This window comes from Malania oleifera, chromosome 5 (genome assembly GCF_029873635.1).
Source record: "Malania oleifera isolate guangnan ecotype guangnan chromosome 5, ASM2987363v1, whole genome shotgun sequence".
NCBI classification, from domain to species: domain Eukaryota; kingdom Viridiplantae; phylum Streptophyta; class Magnoliopsida; order Santalales; family Ximeniaceae; genus Malania; species Malania oleifera.
This window is the reverse complement of record NC_080421.1, coordinates 12,131,335-12,146,867: the sequence shown is the minus strand read 5'-3', so window position 1 is coordinate 12,146,867 and position 15,533 is coordinate 12,131,335. Positions and strand designations below refer to the sequence as shown.

At 36.5% G+C, this 15,533-nt stretch overlaps 1 protein-coding gene across 6 annotated transcripts in view; it reads right to left on the bottom strand.

Annotated features, from left to right (window-relative positions):
- The window catches only part of LOC131155245 (uncharacterized), an 87,877-nt gene that overhangs the window by 61,174 nt on the left and 11,170 nt on the right, over nt 1-15,533 (bottom strand). For all 6 annotated transcript variants that reach the window (XM_058108241.1, XM_058108242.1, XM_058108240.1 and 3 more), the window contains exon 5: nt 5,575-5,635. In XM_058108241.1, coding sequence (XP_057964224.1) covers nt 5,575-5,635 — 61 coding nt within the window. The remainder of the gene's footprint in view (nt 1-5,574; nt 5,636-15,533) is intronic.

The following is a 15,533-nucleotide window of genomic DNA, read 5'->3' as shown; positions in this document are numbered from 1 at the left end:
TCCTTGATTTCCTTGACACCTTACAGTGACGGGTGCATTGTTTTTTGTTGTTTCTGTTGTACTTGGATGGCATCCCCTTGTTGCTCTTTTCTTTCTTTTAATAATATGCCTCTCTGCTAACAAATTAAAAAAAAATAGAACATTAAGCTGAAGTGAGCTACATTTCAGGATGATGTTGGGATAGTTAGCGGTAAAGGATTTCATTCTTGGGGTTAAATTTTGTTCATAACTGGAATCAAAATTGAAATTGGAATGCACTATTTGGCAACAGAATGCCATAGTCCCCACTCATGTTTGGTTCAACATAGAATTGGAATTGTTATCATGGTTTTAAACCTGGACCGGACCAGGCGGTCTAACCTGGTTCAACCAGAACTGGTCACCAGGCCAGGCCAGTCCAGTCAACGTCTCAGAACTGGATTTGACACGAACAGGCTTTGACTCGGCTGACCCAGTCTGAACCAGCCTGAACTGGGGTCAAGGGTGGGTCAACCCAACCTCTAGCTTTAAAATATTTTTTCCTGCATTTGAAACGCTGTTTCAGTGACTTCGGCTCAGTATAAGCAGCAGTGAAAACTCTCTTCAATGGGTTTCCCAATTTCTCCACCCCCACCACCTTCTTAGCAAATATGAGTGGTGCTTCGGTTATTTTTGCTCTGGGAGACTGCGACAGGTGCCTCTTTCTCTGCAATTATGTCTCTTTGTCCATCACCATCACAGCCTCCTTTGTAATGCGGTGCTTCGGGGAGAGTATACATATGGTTTCCTCCGCAGCGGATGGTTTTGGTGTTTTGAGAAATGTTAAGAGGAGCTTAATATCTTTTATGGAGAGAGAAAAAGGAAGAGTGAGATGAAGTTTGGTGAAGGAAATGTGTAAGGCTTTAGAAGAGATCGAGGCAATTGGGAAATGGGAGCAGCCAGATTGGAAATCAGAACATGGGCTTAGTATTTAGAAGAACCAGACTGTCAAAAACTTCTATGCCAGGCGCCAGCTGGTCAGCTACAGAAAAGCAACCAATTACTTGGCCAGTCACCTTCATGCAGACAGCACTATTGTCCTCTATAGATTAAGAAAGGTTTAGAAAACACAAGGCAAGCGGATCTTGGGACGCTCATGGAACCTACCATGCCTCCAATCTCTATTTAAATATTTTACTATTTTTTTACATCCTTTTCTCACTTTTCTTATGTAATATAAAGATAGGGAAAAATACACTAACCTCTCAGAGGTTTCAAAATCCCATGGACGTCCCCTGAGGTTTCAAAATTCCCAAAGACCTCCCCTGACATTTGATCACATTTACACCCCTTAAAACTCTTGTCATTTTACAAAATACAAGGAAAGGCCTGGGTCTCTTTGGAAAACTCAAGGGAGGTTTGTGGAATTTGAAACCTCAGGGGAAGATCCTGAAATTTTTTAAATCTCAGGGGAGGTTAGTGTCTTTTGCCCTATAAGATATTTTATAAAAGTGTTTTCTAAGGTATTAGCCTTAATTATTCATAAAAGAGAAGCAATAAAGTTTAAATTTTATTTTGCCTAGAAAAAAAACATGCAACATTAAAATTTTATAAAGAATATTATTTAATAGAAAATTTAAAAATAGTTCAACATTTATTAAATTATTGTTAGTGGTTATTTTTGGTTTTAGTGCTAATATATGTGATACGAATCAATATATTTATCATATTTTCATATTTATATAGGAATAGTTATAATATTATTTTTTTACTATAGATATATACATCCATATTGATAATACATATTATTAGGTCATGTTGACATTACCGGTTCGATCACTGGTTCAACCCAGTGGCTGAATTGGTCCGATTGACCCAGTGGTTTCACCAAGTTGGTCAGCAGCCTGGGTTTTAAAACCATGATTGGAATCAAATTATAGAGTTTGGTATCTATAGATGTAGGATCGAAATAGTCTAATTTGTCAACAGACATGACGTTGTGTAAAAACTTATGCAATTTAATAAAAACAATAATATTTACTAATAACTATTTTATAATATCATTATATTTAATTGTACAATAATGAACTTCTATTACTTATTGATATCATTACCATGATGTACTTTACTATGATTTGAATTTTATTTTTTTTATCATTTTATTTTGTTACAACTATATTATTAATATTGCATTTGATCTTATAATCTATAATTATTGTATTTTATAATTATGTATATTAAATATAAATAATATATTATATAATATAGTAAGTTATTATTTCCTGTAAATAATGATAATAATAATATTATTATTATAAAACAATAATAATACCACAATAATAGCAGTATATTAATTATACAATAGTGTTCCATCATATTTTTATCTTTTATAATATTATAATATTATTATAGACAGGAAAAGAAGAAATTCATCAAGAAAGAAGAAAATATAACACAAAAAAATCAATCTAATAGAGTCAACCAATATCAAAGCAGGTCATACCCAAACTACCAAAACATTCACTAGTGAACACCCACAAGGAAGCCAAAAAACAATGCAATCCCAAATCAGATCTGTACATACGGCATATTCACGAAAAATCCATGCATTTCTCTATAGCTGGTACTGGAAGTGAACACCCACAAGGCAGCCAGAATTAACAATTCTATCCCTAATCAGATCTGTAGATGAAGCATGATCATGAAAAATCCATGCATTTCTCTATAGCTGAAAAGACTGCACATCACCACAGAACCTTCATCTTCATTGTCTCCCAGAGCCAACACAATCAACAAGAAACCCTCAAAGGCTAAGGTGTCCAAGACTCCCAATCATGTCTTAAATTTGGTAATTTTTTGCCAAAATTTCCATTGCAATTTCGGAATTCAAGAGGCTTTGAAATGAAATTAGGATCCAATTTCTTTTTTCAAAATATTTTGGCCAAAAATTTGGGCATGCCAGCCTAACTTTCGTAAATGTAAAATTAAAATTGCCAAAAAAGGAGAAATTTTTGGAGTTTCATATCTTATTTTAAACTACTCAAAATCATCTATTCTAATATTTCTCAAAGTTCCATTCACAATTTCCATAATTTATTACAAGTTCCTGATGTTTCTTTAAATCAAAATCAAAATCTCTATTGAAATTGAAATTTCCATAAATTGAAACCCTCGAAAATTTCTGCCAAAACCAAAACTTTTATCCTTGCTCATAGCAAACAAAAGAAGCTTATTATCCCTTAAGCACTGCCCCACAAAGCAATGGAGAAGTAAATGAGCATGACCCTCATTACTAGCATAACGCATAACATAGCATGAATTGGGGGAGAGGGCCATGTATGGTCTAAGAAGGTGCAACGGATTGTAGGTGTTAAAGCTATTAAAAATGACAATCCACATAAAAGACTTTACATTTGAAGGAATTTTAGCTATCCAGAGTTGATTGGCTAGAGGAAAAGAATGGAAGATTTATGTATGAAAAGGATAAGCAAATTATTGAACGCTTGTCTATTTTGTTAGTAAAAAACAAGAATGTGATGCTCTTCTTCAAGATGTAATGGACTTGGAAGAATCCAAAACTCTTATCAATTCTTTAATTTAAATGTTAATTTAAATGCACAGTGAGAGACAAGAATATGCAAAAAGCACAGCTTTTAAAATCTAAACAGGTTGATTTGGGTTTTATCATAAGGATACAGCAAGCACTCTCAGTATTCTGATGGACCAATTTTTCGACAATATGTGGCAAATCTTCATGCAGTGGGATCAATGTTTTAAAGGGCTCAGTCAAGGCTCGCCTCAAGGCAAGGCATGCTTAAAATGCCTTGAGGCTCAATCCAAAAAGGCTAATGCATTACATGCTGAGCCTCACGCATTTATACAAAAGGCACACCCTTTTGCACCTTTTTAGTTGAGGCTTATGCATTTTGGGTGTGTGATTCTCAAGTTATATTTGGCTAGAAAATTTAAACTCCATGTTTAGATAAAAGGGTTGTCATGATATGAGTTGATTTTTATAGCTCTTGAACCTCAACTTTCCCAAAACAATTGTGAGTTGTATCTAGATCTTGAAAATAATTTGAACTTTGCAATGCTATAGCTATATCTTGTCATGATTTAAGTAAAGAATTCAAGTTAGCAATTTTTGAATGGCCAACAAGTAGTTGGGAATTTTATTTTTTCATTATATTCATGATTTTCTTATTTTTTCTTTATTTTTAAAACATATGTAATTTATTTACATATTTATCCAAAAACAAAATTCTGAAAAGGCTTACACCCAACATCTTATGGCTTACACCTCCCCTCTTAAAGGTAAAAAACCCCTTGCCTCACGCCTTCACCATTTAAAACAAATGAGTGGGATAGTCAACTACTATATTAGTGCATGTTTAACTACTATAATTTAATAAGGTGTAGGGAAGGTTCATGCTAGTCAATATTTGATGACATAATTGTGTTATGGAAATAATAATGATGATGATGATATTTTATATTTAATGATATCATATAATTAATATTATTTTTTTTACTTTGTGTAGTATATATTATACAATTATGTTTACTATTTATAGTATAAAATTTATATTTCTTATAATATATTACAAATCATCCACCGATTCTAACCAAGCCCAACCCTCTCCAAAAATACAGAACAACTTATTCTAAACCCTCCATGAAGAAAGAACAATGGAAGAAAAGAGAGGCAGATTCTAAACTATCAAAACAAAGAGATGCACACATCAAGAGAAAAAGCATTAGAGGGCCTCCTATTCTACAACAGATTGTTGGTGTTAACTTTATTAAGAACACAACCAAAGAAAAGCCTTAATATTAGAGGGAACTTTGGCCTTCGAAATACAATGATGAAGCGAAAGTGCATGTTTTCAGAAATCAAATGCTCAAAAGTACGATTTACAACAAACATTTCTTGATGAGTCTTCAACCAACGAACATGCTATATATACATACACACATAGATACCACAAACACACACATACATATATACATGTACATATACAAATATATTTTAGGTGAAAATTTGTGCATTTATGTGTATATAAATATATGATGTGTATGGGACAATCTGCACATGTAGATGTATGGATATGTTATGCATATGTTATGTACATGCATGTATATCTATGCATGCATGCATAGATTGATGTTTGTGTTATGTCTATATGTATATATACATTTACGGCGAGGGGGGCAAGAATGTAATTTTAAATTTTCCTATTTGGGTTGAGATCAGAATTTGATTCCAAGGCAAGAGGCTGGAATCAAAAAGTAGAGGGTACAAGAGAAATCTGATTCCAGAATGGGAATCAGAATGAGATTTCCGCAGACTAAATGCTAGAAACTAGAATTACTGATTCCAATTCCAACTCCTAACACCAACAAAGTGTGTAACATCACATTGCTCACCCAGGTTGCATCCATCTATGCCCGATACCTCTAAAACTAACATGCTACATTAGTATATCTTTTTCCTTTTTCCCCTGACACCAGCAATTTATGAAACACAAATTAAAATTAGTCCCTCCAAAAAAAAAAAAACAGGCAGAACAATGTAATAAATGTAAAAGGAAGACATGAAATGGAAAACAGGCCTACCCATCATGTGATGCTGAAAGAATTCCCAAACCAGGCATCATTGACAAGCCTCGAACTGTATCTGCAGGATCCTCAAAAGTGTGAATATACATGCAAAAGGAAAGTAGTGTGTACAATGCTATTACAACATATGTGTGAAGAAATGAAGTATGGCAACACATGAACTGAAAGCCTGAAATAACCCTGGGCGTGAGGTTAAGACAAGTGATAACCAAGTGGTTGTAGTTACCAAAGGTGAGGCATGTGAAATCACAACATCAAACATGTCGTTGGGAAAATAAAAATAAGCGTACATATTGCTGGGCATGATCCACCAACAATCACTTCCCTAAGATCAACCTAACTTGAATGGTGTAAATCACTCTCTAGTTTGGATGTCTGCCTTTTGGCTTTTTGATTTTCTATTCATATTTTTAAAATCAGAATCAAGGCAAAATATTCCCATTAAATGCTGTTTTTAGTACTTAGCTACCTTTGATTCATCTGAACTAAAACAAAATTTTTGACATCTCTACCTACATCAAGCATCATACAATGCAAAAACAAACACAAGTATGAAGCCAGCTTCAGTTCCTTCAAAGATATGAGGACTGCATCCTATAAGAAGGCCATGAATGTGTTAAATGTAAGACAACCACATATCAAAACAAAAATGCATTAGCAGACACACCAACCAGTCAGCTGTATATAAAATATTATGGTGGATATTACACAGCATAATAGAATGATTACTACTCATTTATAGAGAGAATATTTACTAGGAGAGGAAAACAAGGAGGATAAGGTGGAGAGAGAGAGAGAGAGAGAGATTACACCAACAGTGCCAACCAATCACACTGTAAATCCAAACAAACTCACCCCTTAGAAACAACCTGAAGAAAAATCCTATAATGATGCAAGAAAGCCAATCCATCCCAAAGCTGCTGCAAAGGCAAAGATTGGCCATTACAGATGTGAGCATTCCTATCTAACCAAATTCCTGAAAACACTGCCAAAACAGCACTGCTCCAAAAACTAACTACCATCCTCATCCCTAGTTCCCAACATAAACCTATAAAAGAGATCAGTAAGAATACCACCAAGGAATCAGGAGACACCAAATTTTCTTGAAAGAAACCAAACAAACTGAAACACAAACTACAAGAAGCGAAAAAATAAATAAATAAATAAAGTGATTAAAAAATAATCTCAGAATGCATCTCATCACTATCAAAACACGTCACAGGCACATCCGGAGGTGATGCCTTATAAGAACTCCTAATCTACAAGAGATTGTTAGTGTCAAGTTTACTAAGGAAATCAACCAAACCAAAGCCTTACCTTGGAAGACACCTTAGCTCTCAGAATCGATTAATAAGTGGAAAAGGAATAATGGAGGGAATCAAACAGGCGAAGAATTGAGGAGAAAAGAACACATAGTCCTTGCTCTAGAGTCCTCGTAGAGGAAGTCCAAAAAGAATCCAACAAAATACTCAACAAAGAAAGCTCAACAGCCACAAGGTCACTAAGATTACAGTGACAATGAAAATTCCAAGAACAAAATCCCCATTAACAACCATTAAAGCAAAAATGGGTTAATTATGCGACATAGAGGGACAATAAAGATGGGCAGGCGCATCAGAGAAAGAAATATCCCCTGCTCATCCTCCAAAAAACAGACCCCAGAGCTGTCACCCACCCACTTTATATTTAATATAAGAGAAGAACACGGAAGAGATATGAGAAATGAATTTTCAAGATCTCAATGAACTCGTATTAGTAACTCTAGTACCCATGTCCCAAACATTCTCACCAACAAACCAAACTTACTTTCAAACTATGCCAGGTAGTCAACTTCCAAGGTGAGCTGCCACAACCACTTTCCCACGAGTGACATTCTAAGACACCAAGACCTGGATACCCCCCCCCCCCCCCCCCCGCCTCCCCCTTTTTCCCTTCCAGACATCAGTCCTTAACCTACAAACAACTTCCCAACTATCTGATCCCCTCTTCTCACTCACTCTGGACCAAAGAAAGTTCTCATGACTCTCCCTCAACTTGCCACCCAAACCAACATCCTCAACCACAAGAAATAAAAGGGTATAGAATTAAGGAAGGCTATCAAAGCAATGTGCCCATCCAAATAAAAAAAACAGAGTATTTGCAACTATCCAAGCACTTAGCAATAATAGTTTGAGTTTGCTTCTGTAGCATGTTTTGCTGTTCCGTAACTTCTGTTGTGGCCTATGACTTGGGGTCCCAAAAAGGATTACCACCCAAAGGGACACCTAAGTCAGGCCACAGCAGTACAACACAACATGCTATAGAAGCAATTGAGAAATCACACCAGGGTACAGATTGATGGCAGCAATGCTTCAATAATTAATTTTGAGACTTGAGACTCTCAAAATGTTGAAGAAGGAAACTGGGTAAGGACATTATAGAAAGGCACCAAACACTACAAATATAGTATTGTCAGAAAACTGCAAATGAGACACTGTCAACCTCCACTTTAACCAAAACAATATCCTACACAAAACCTCAAAAGCCCAGTCAATTATTTATTTTGAGAAGGCCCAAGGGGTTAAGGACATTATTAAAAAGCAACAAATGAAACAAAAACGGTATTATCAAAGAACTGCAAAGGAGACACAATATCCACCATACCCACAACAATATCCTCAAAAAATCTCAAAAGCCTCATCAACCAACCTACTAAAAACATCAGCTACAAGAATGAAAAGAAAAAGCAAGATGGATCTCCCAGCCTCACCCCCTCAAAGCTGAAAATCAAGTCCTCAGTTCCTGGTTAATGACGAGTCAATGACAGAAAAAGTAGCAGTAGACCAACAACCAGCAATTCAACTCCTCCATCTGGAACCAAAAAACCTTCCTATCTAAAAATTTAACTAAAAAACTCCCAACTCACTCAATCATAAGCTTTCTCAAAGTGTAGCTTGAAAACTACACCCCTAGTTTTCCTGCTTCTAACATCCCTTACAACCTCATTTGCCACCAAAAGAATACCCAAAATTTTCCTACCACCAAGCCACCAACAATCTATGAAGTAGAGATTTTTTTTATTCATGGAAAAAGATTTAATCGAGAGATGAAAAACAAAAAGGAGAGGGCAAGGCATGCCCCAAGAGAACAAAGGCAGAGGATAAAACCCCTCCAAGAAAAACAAATATTACTTCAAAACTATCCTCCAAATCACTCACGCTGAATCATCCGAAGAAATGCCCCCAAAAAACAATCAAAAAACTATGCTCAAAAAGAGGCTAGGAACACAAATCTATCCCAAAGCAAAAGAAGAAGAGAACAAACCACCCTATGAGCAAACATAAAAGCAAAAGTGTTGGAAAGTTTCAAATCTGTTTAGTCAACTTTCCTATTTTTTTAGGAGAATCTCGGCTGTAAATGTGTGAATATCCCAGAATATTTAGTTTCTTTAGAAGTTAGCATCTTTGGTTCTTTCCTTCTTGGTTCTTTCCTTCTTGGTTCTTTCCTTCTATTCTTACGAAAAATGAGAATTATTTCCACAAGAAGCTATCTCATTCTAGAAAAAGGAACAAAAAAAATTCCTAAAAATAAAACAGCACACTCTAAGACTAAACAAAGCTTTTCAACCCTTCTACATGTCACCTGTAGTCCAAATATACTCTAAAAGAAACATTAGCAAAGCACCAAAGCAAAGTAAAAAGGAGCATCCTGCTCCAGATCAGTCTTGCATGTGTTATAAATTGCACGTGGAGATTCTAGCATTACTTTCCAACCAAATAAACCAAATCGTTGCAAAAAACAACACACTTCCAAAGGGCCTTCCTTCTTCCCTAAACCTCCAAACTGCTATAGACATAAAAATACCAAATAAACTATTCCAAATGGTGCAAGAGTAAAAACAATGCAAAAACAAATGCAAGCAAGTCTCCCCACTTCCAAAACAGAGTACACACACATCGGGTGATAGAGCTTTATTTGGTCATCAGTATTGATTCTAGTTAGGATTGCAGTTCAAACAAACTGCCCTTTTTTGTTTTTTGGAATGATAAAACAGAGTAAAATTCATTAGTAGCACACCAAATGGCTGTCAACCCAAAAAACAAAATCACTTACAGCCACTGAACATCATTGACACTGATTTGGAAGATGGGTCTGGGAAACACAGTAACAGATAGAAAAATTTTAAACCTTGAACTGATTGGAGATACTAAGGTAACTATCTGTGCATTGGATTTTTTTTGGTAAAAAGTCCTAGTTCATCATGGGGGTAGAGGATGAAGATAGGTGGATTACGTTGCAATTGGAGATTTTTTGGTCTGCAAAGGCTGAGAATCCTTTGGTAAGAACCTTCAGGAAAATGTGGCTTGCAGTGAATGATTATGGGTTTTTCCTCTTTGTTGAGAAGATTACTGGAACTGTGGGTAGCCAATCAATTGTAATTCCAGATGGTAAGGAAGCAATGGTTTGGTGGTGCTTCTATCAGGCAATGAAAGCATTGATGCGCGGAGAAGTATCTAATACCCAAGGGAAGGAAGGCCAAGGGTCTCTCACCTGTGTTGCAGAGAATTTGGTTCCAGGAGTACCCATGGTCTTAAATTTCCACAAAATTGTCAAAATTTCCATTGAAATTTCCGATTTCCGTCACCCTCAAAATTGAAATGGCAATCAATTTCCGTATTGCATAATTCCCATCGAAATCTCAACGAATCATCCGAATTTTATCGAAATCTCAAAATTTTAGCGAAAGTTGTTGAATTCAAATGAGAAATTTAGGAGTGAAGTGAAATTTCTATCTTAATTTATTTTATTTATTTTATCGAAACAAAAGATTATTACAAGTGCTTTTGAAATTATATGAAAAAATAAACATACAATAACATTTTATTTAGCCATTCATGTCTAAATTATCATTATTTGTATAATAAATAATATTTAAATGATTTATGAATTTCATTTGTATTAACTGTATATGTTTAATGTATATTATCTTACAAATATGTTTGACACACATACTATTTTACAACTTTTCGACCTCATACAAAACATAGATGTATTTAATTTGTAATATATTAGTTCTCAAACTTATATTATTATATTTGTTAACTATTTCTAAAGTTTCACAAAGAATTTCATGCTTTACTACTAACTTCCATTATTTTTTCGAAATTGAAATCAAACATACTTTTGGAGTATCAAAATTTGAGTTGAAATCAAAATTTAAGACCTTGGGAATACCATTGAAGTGTTTGATGAGGATGAGGGGATTCTGAGTTGAAATGATAAGATGTTTTTGAAAAATTATCTGAGGGGGGTCTGACTTGAAATGATAATTTGTTTTTGAAAAATTATCTGTTGCTCAGCTGCCAAAATTTTATGATTTACTGCAATGGCGAACTCTGATCAACAAGGAAGAAATTCTGGCGATATTGCTTGCTTTGGGATTCTTTGGGCATTAAGTAGAGAGAAATAAGGATTTTCTGAGATAAATTCACTCATAGGGTCACAGAATTTCCATCTTGTTAGAAATCTAAATGACAGGGAGACAAATTATTTGATAATTGTGGTTCTTCCCTTGAACATCTTGGGTTTTTCACTGCTCCTTTTTGTTTTCGGGGGTTGGGTGGGTGGGTATAGGGATGAAAGGAGTTAGGTTTTGGATGACTGAGATTTTTTATTGAAAATTAATTTTCATTCATTTTTGACACATGTCCTTAATGCTCTTCCTTTCATACTGTAGCTCTTATTTAGAAGAGTAAGATCCTATCTAAGGGATAGACACCCCCTAAAGGTTGGCTCAGTATAAATGGGTGGATTGCAGGGTGCACCCTGGTAATAGGCGGAAACCCAAATTCAATTCCCCACTGAGGCAATTCCTTGACCTACAGAATGGAAGCCGTGGGGCTGGTTATGTCTTCCCTGGTTTGGTGCCCCCCGGGACGTGGGTATCAATAAAATCAATGGCATCTACAGTATCAACAGAATGCTGTACATTGATCCAAAATCCATCTATCTTTTACTCTGTTGAAGGACAATTCAGAACCCTCAAATGCTCTTCTATTTCTTTCCCTCCACACCAACCAAAAACATGTTATGAGAGATTAGCTGCACGAGCTTCTTTTCCAATCAATTCTTATGTGTTGCTTTCCAAACCCGCAGTTCTCCCTTTATAGAACCTGATGTATCCATTTGATTCCCAGTAGCTGCTCCAGTCACAAAAATTTCTGGCCCATCAACAGGTAAGCAGGTCACAAAAACACTGAACCAGGTTGCTTCTTACACAAAATATAGCATTAACCACTGCAATGCCCTTTCCCTGGAGGTTATTAAAAGAGAAAATCCTCTTCCATGCTGCCTGCCAATTGAAGAAAGCAACTTTGGAAGGAGCCATAGTCTTCCAAATAGCTTTCCAGGGGAAAGAATTGACTCCACGCCCAAATCATTGGCAATCATCAGACTCCTGGTGCTCCTTTCCTTGGATGACCTATCTCCTACATAACAAGTAAAAAAAACATGAAAACTCTCCAATTCCCACTCTTGTGCTCTTCCAAGGAATAATACATACTACATTCCACACAATCTTTCCAGCCAATTTATAGCAGTTAGATCATAAAGCTAACCAAAGCTTCCCTAACCCAACCCTTAGCCAGCTTAGCAGATCTGAAACTCTCTTGAGAGTGCCTTGGCTAACTTTTTTGAAGAGTACCTTGGCTGCCTACTTATTTACATCATGTCTCTTTTCCCCGTTCTTAGCACAGAGAAAAAGAGGCTTGAAGACATTCATAAGAGATTCTTATGGGAAACATGGTGGAAATTTTAAAATGTCTTTGACTAAGAACATTACAGCTACATCCTTCACACCTTCGTTGCTGACATAACAGAACCTCCATAGGTCAGATGCTTCTCATAGATTCACCTGAGCTAGACATCTACTCATAAGAAGACCCACATCCTCTAACATATCACTACTTTGAAAAATGAATAACAATAAGTTAGATTTTATCTCAAAGGTTTGAGACTGAAGCATATTCAATACAGTACACATACTATCTAGAGAATTTAACTCTATATAGAAATCGCTCAAGTCACGAGAAGTTAATAGATGAAACCTATCATAGATATCACAGTAAGTCTACTTAAGTAACCCCATTTCCATATCCGATAATGTTTAAGGTACATCCACCTTAGATTTCCAAGGTAAAGGTGGGGAAGCCATCAGAAGATTGGGTTTAATCAGAAGGATACGTAAGTCAAACTTACACAACGAATTAATTTTTGGCTCTATAACCCTTACCTTTCTTCTTCAAAACAGGTAATTCAGTATAGCTTGCTGTCAAAACAATGAATTCTCTATCCACCAATAAGTGTGCCTAGCTGACACCGACAGCAAAGATCTTAAATCAAATCATCTGGTTCACTCTTCACTCGAGTAAGATGATTGATTGAAAAAAATCCACCAGAAGGTGCTTTCTAAAAGCCAGTCCCTGGTAGGCTAAGATTCTTGATTACTGTTCCTTGAAGAAAGTCAGGTGTTTATATCCTTGCATGTCAAGTGTGAGACTGACTTAGAGAAGCAGTGGGCCTATTGTGATAGCAATCCCTAAAACTAATCAATGAACCATAAACATCATTAGTATCACCACACATGCTTATTACTGTCTTACCATATATCAATGGGATGAAGAGTGCTTTGGCAAGCTTTCTTGTAATCTAGATCCTACAATAGCATACTTATAAATATCCAATCTTTCATGCAAGAACTCCTCAAGTAAACTGGACAAAAACCCAATCTCAATGAATAAAAAGAAGTAAAAAAGCAATCAATCAATTGGGAGAGTGGGATAGCAGCAATACATACTACGTTAGCAAGAATGAATCTACCCAACGATCCCATCTCTCTTCTCTAATGGTTCTTCTAGGGACATTCTAATCGAAACTTTCTTATGCAGCATTTATTAGCATTAGCTTAGTGGGTGGATCGGGCAATAAGCCTCTCTTGCCTTTATCATGAACTCAGTCAGATCTTCTTGTTTGCCCACTTTGATTAGGCTTCCTTTAATGGATTTGATCAGCATTTCGTGCCTGCAGCCCTTCCGAATTCGACCTTTTGTCAGCTGGTTGGTAGCATAGGAAGGTTAGGAGAGCAGCTAGAAGAGTTGGCCCCATATGTATATTTTTTTCTCAGTTTGATTGAAGTCTCCCAAGTCCTTCTTGATCAATGGTCCCCATTAGCATTAGTGCCAATCAGTAGCCACTTTTTTTTAAACTTAACAGTTCTAGCTCTATGTTAGGAGGACAGGGACTCTATCCATCTAAAGGAGGTATGGACCCCTCCAATGGTATGGAATGATGCAGCTGAAAAACATAAGCCCCTTTTTTAGGTTGGGCGCTACCACAGCTTACTTCACTTTTGTTGCGGAGCTCACTGCCTTTCATTTTGGATAGGACTTGCAAGTTGCTACTTTAATTTCAGTAGAGCTTGCTGCCTACTCCACGAGTCCCCACAGCTTCGCCTATACCACTTTTTTTTATAGCAAAAGAAATTAATTAGATAGAATAAGAATGTACAAGCAGGAAAAGAGACATCTCCTTAACAAAATCTGGGAAATCCCAAAGAAAATAAAGGAGAGAACCAAAAAGTGTAAAGGACAGCACACGAAAATCAGAACGCCCTAAGAAGTCAGCAGAGAACGCCAATCATGCTGAATATCTGAAAAGCACATCGCCTTGAAGTTTCCATTACCCACACACCAAGAGAAGCCAGAAAATGAATCCTCTCCCACACCAACATAAATGAAAACTTCTTCCCTTAAAAAATACACAAGTTACGTCCCTTCCACAAACCCCAAAAAACTGCAAACAAAGCACAATTCCATAGTGCTATTCCTTCCTTCTTCCTACCAAACCCAACAAAAGATATTGCCAAAAATTCCTCCACTGTCCCTGGACAGACCCAACTTTCTCCAAAATAATTGAATAGCTGGCTCCAAACCTTCCATGCGAAATCACAATGCAAGAAAAATGCAGGGCAGATTCTGAGCAATTAAAACAAAGGTGCTGCAGATTAGGAGGCCTTTATAGGCTCTCTCTCCAGCTATATCCGCGTATAGACAACAATAGTGCCCAAATCTTCCCTTTACATAGCCCATTGAACCTTCCAACTTCACTCCGTGGCCTATGCTACAGAAGCACATCCTATTTAATTCCGTTGAACTCATCTCACCAACTCTACCTCTTGATATCTATATCCTCACCATATCTATCTCCTCACCTTGCACCTTTTCTTTCTTTTCCTCACCCCATGAAATCTACGGGGCAGAGTCCAAAGGGAAAGGTTGGATTATACCTCTAGAGGGTAACAAAAATGTGTGTGTATGATGGAAAGAGTGTATGCTTAAACTAAATGAGCTCGTAGAAGGCAGCTATAAGGGATTGAAAAGAGATGAAAAGATGCTAGCATTAGCAGAAGATCATCGATCATACTTTCCAATCTTGCCTTAGCCACTATTGAGGAAAAGCGACTCATAGCACAGATGACCCTTACCCATGAAGACAGAAACAGTACCTGTTGTTAACAAACGGAGCCTAAAAAGCCCATTATTGCATAGGTCTCAAAAACTCAATTTTTCAGGCAGAGCACCATTCAGCTGGCCTAGAGGCCTATGAAAGTTACGTTTCCACTTTAAAAAAAAAAAAAAGATGTCTCCTTTGCAAGGTTTTTATTCCACTGCCAAGGCCAAAGAGCTAGCGTCAAACCTACACAATCAGAATCCTCCTTAATTCCTAACAATGGTCTGAAAGAGTTCCCGATGGCAGAAGAAGGATGAGCCAAAATGTGAGAGGCAAGAAGAAAGATTCTCGCTTGGACAGGAAGGATGAGTTTTAGCCTAGCGCCAAGAAACCAAGGAGAGGACGGCCTTCTATGAAGGGCTGAGCTAAATGTAAACGTATGCATGGTTAAAAAGAAGTGTACCCAAGTT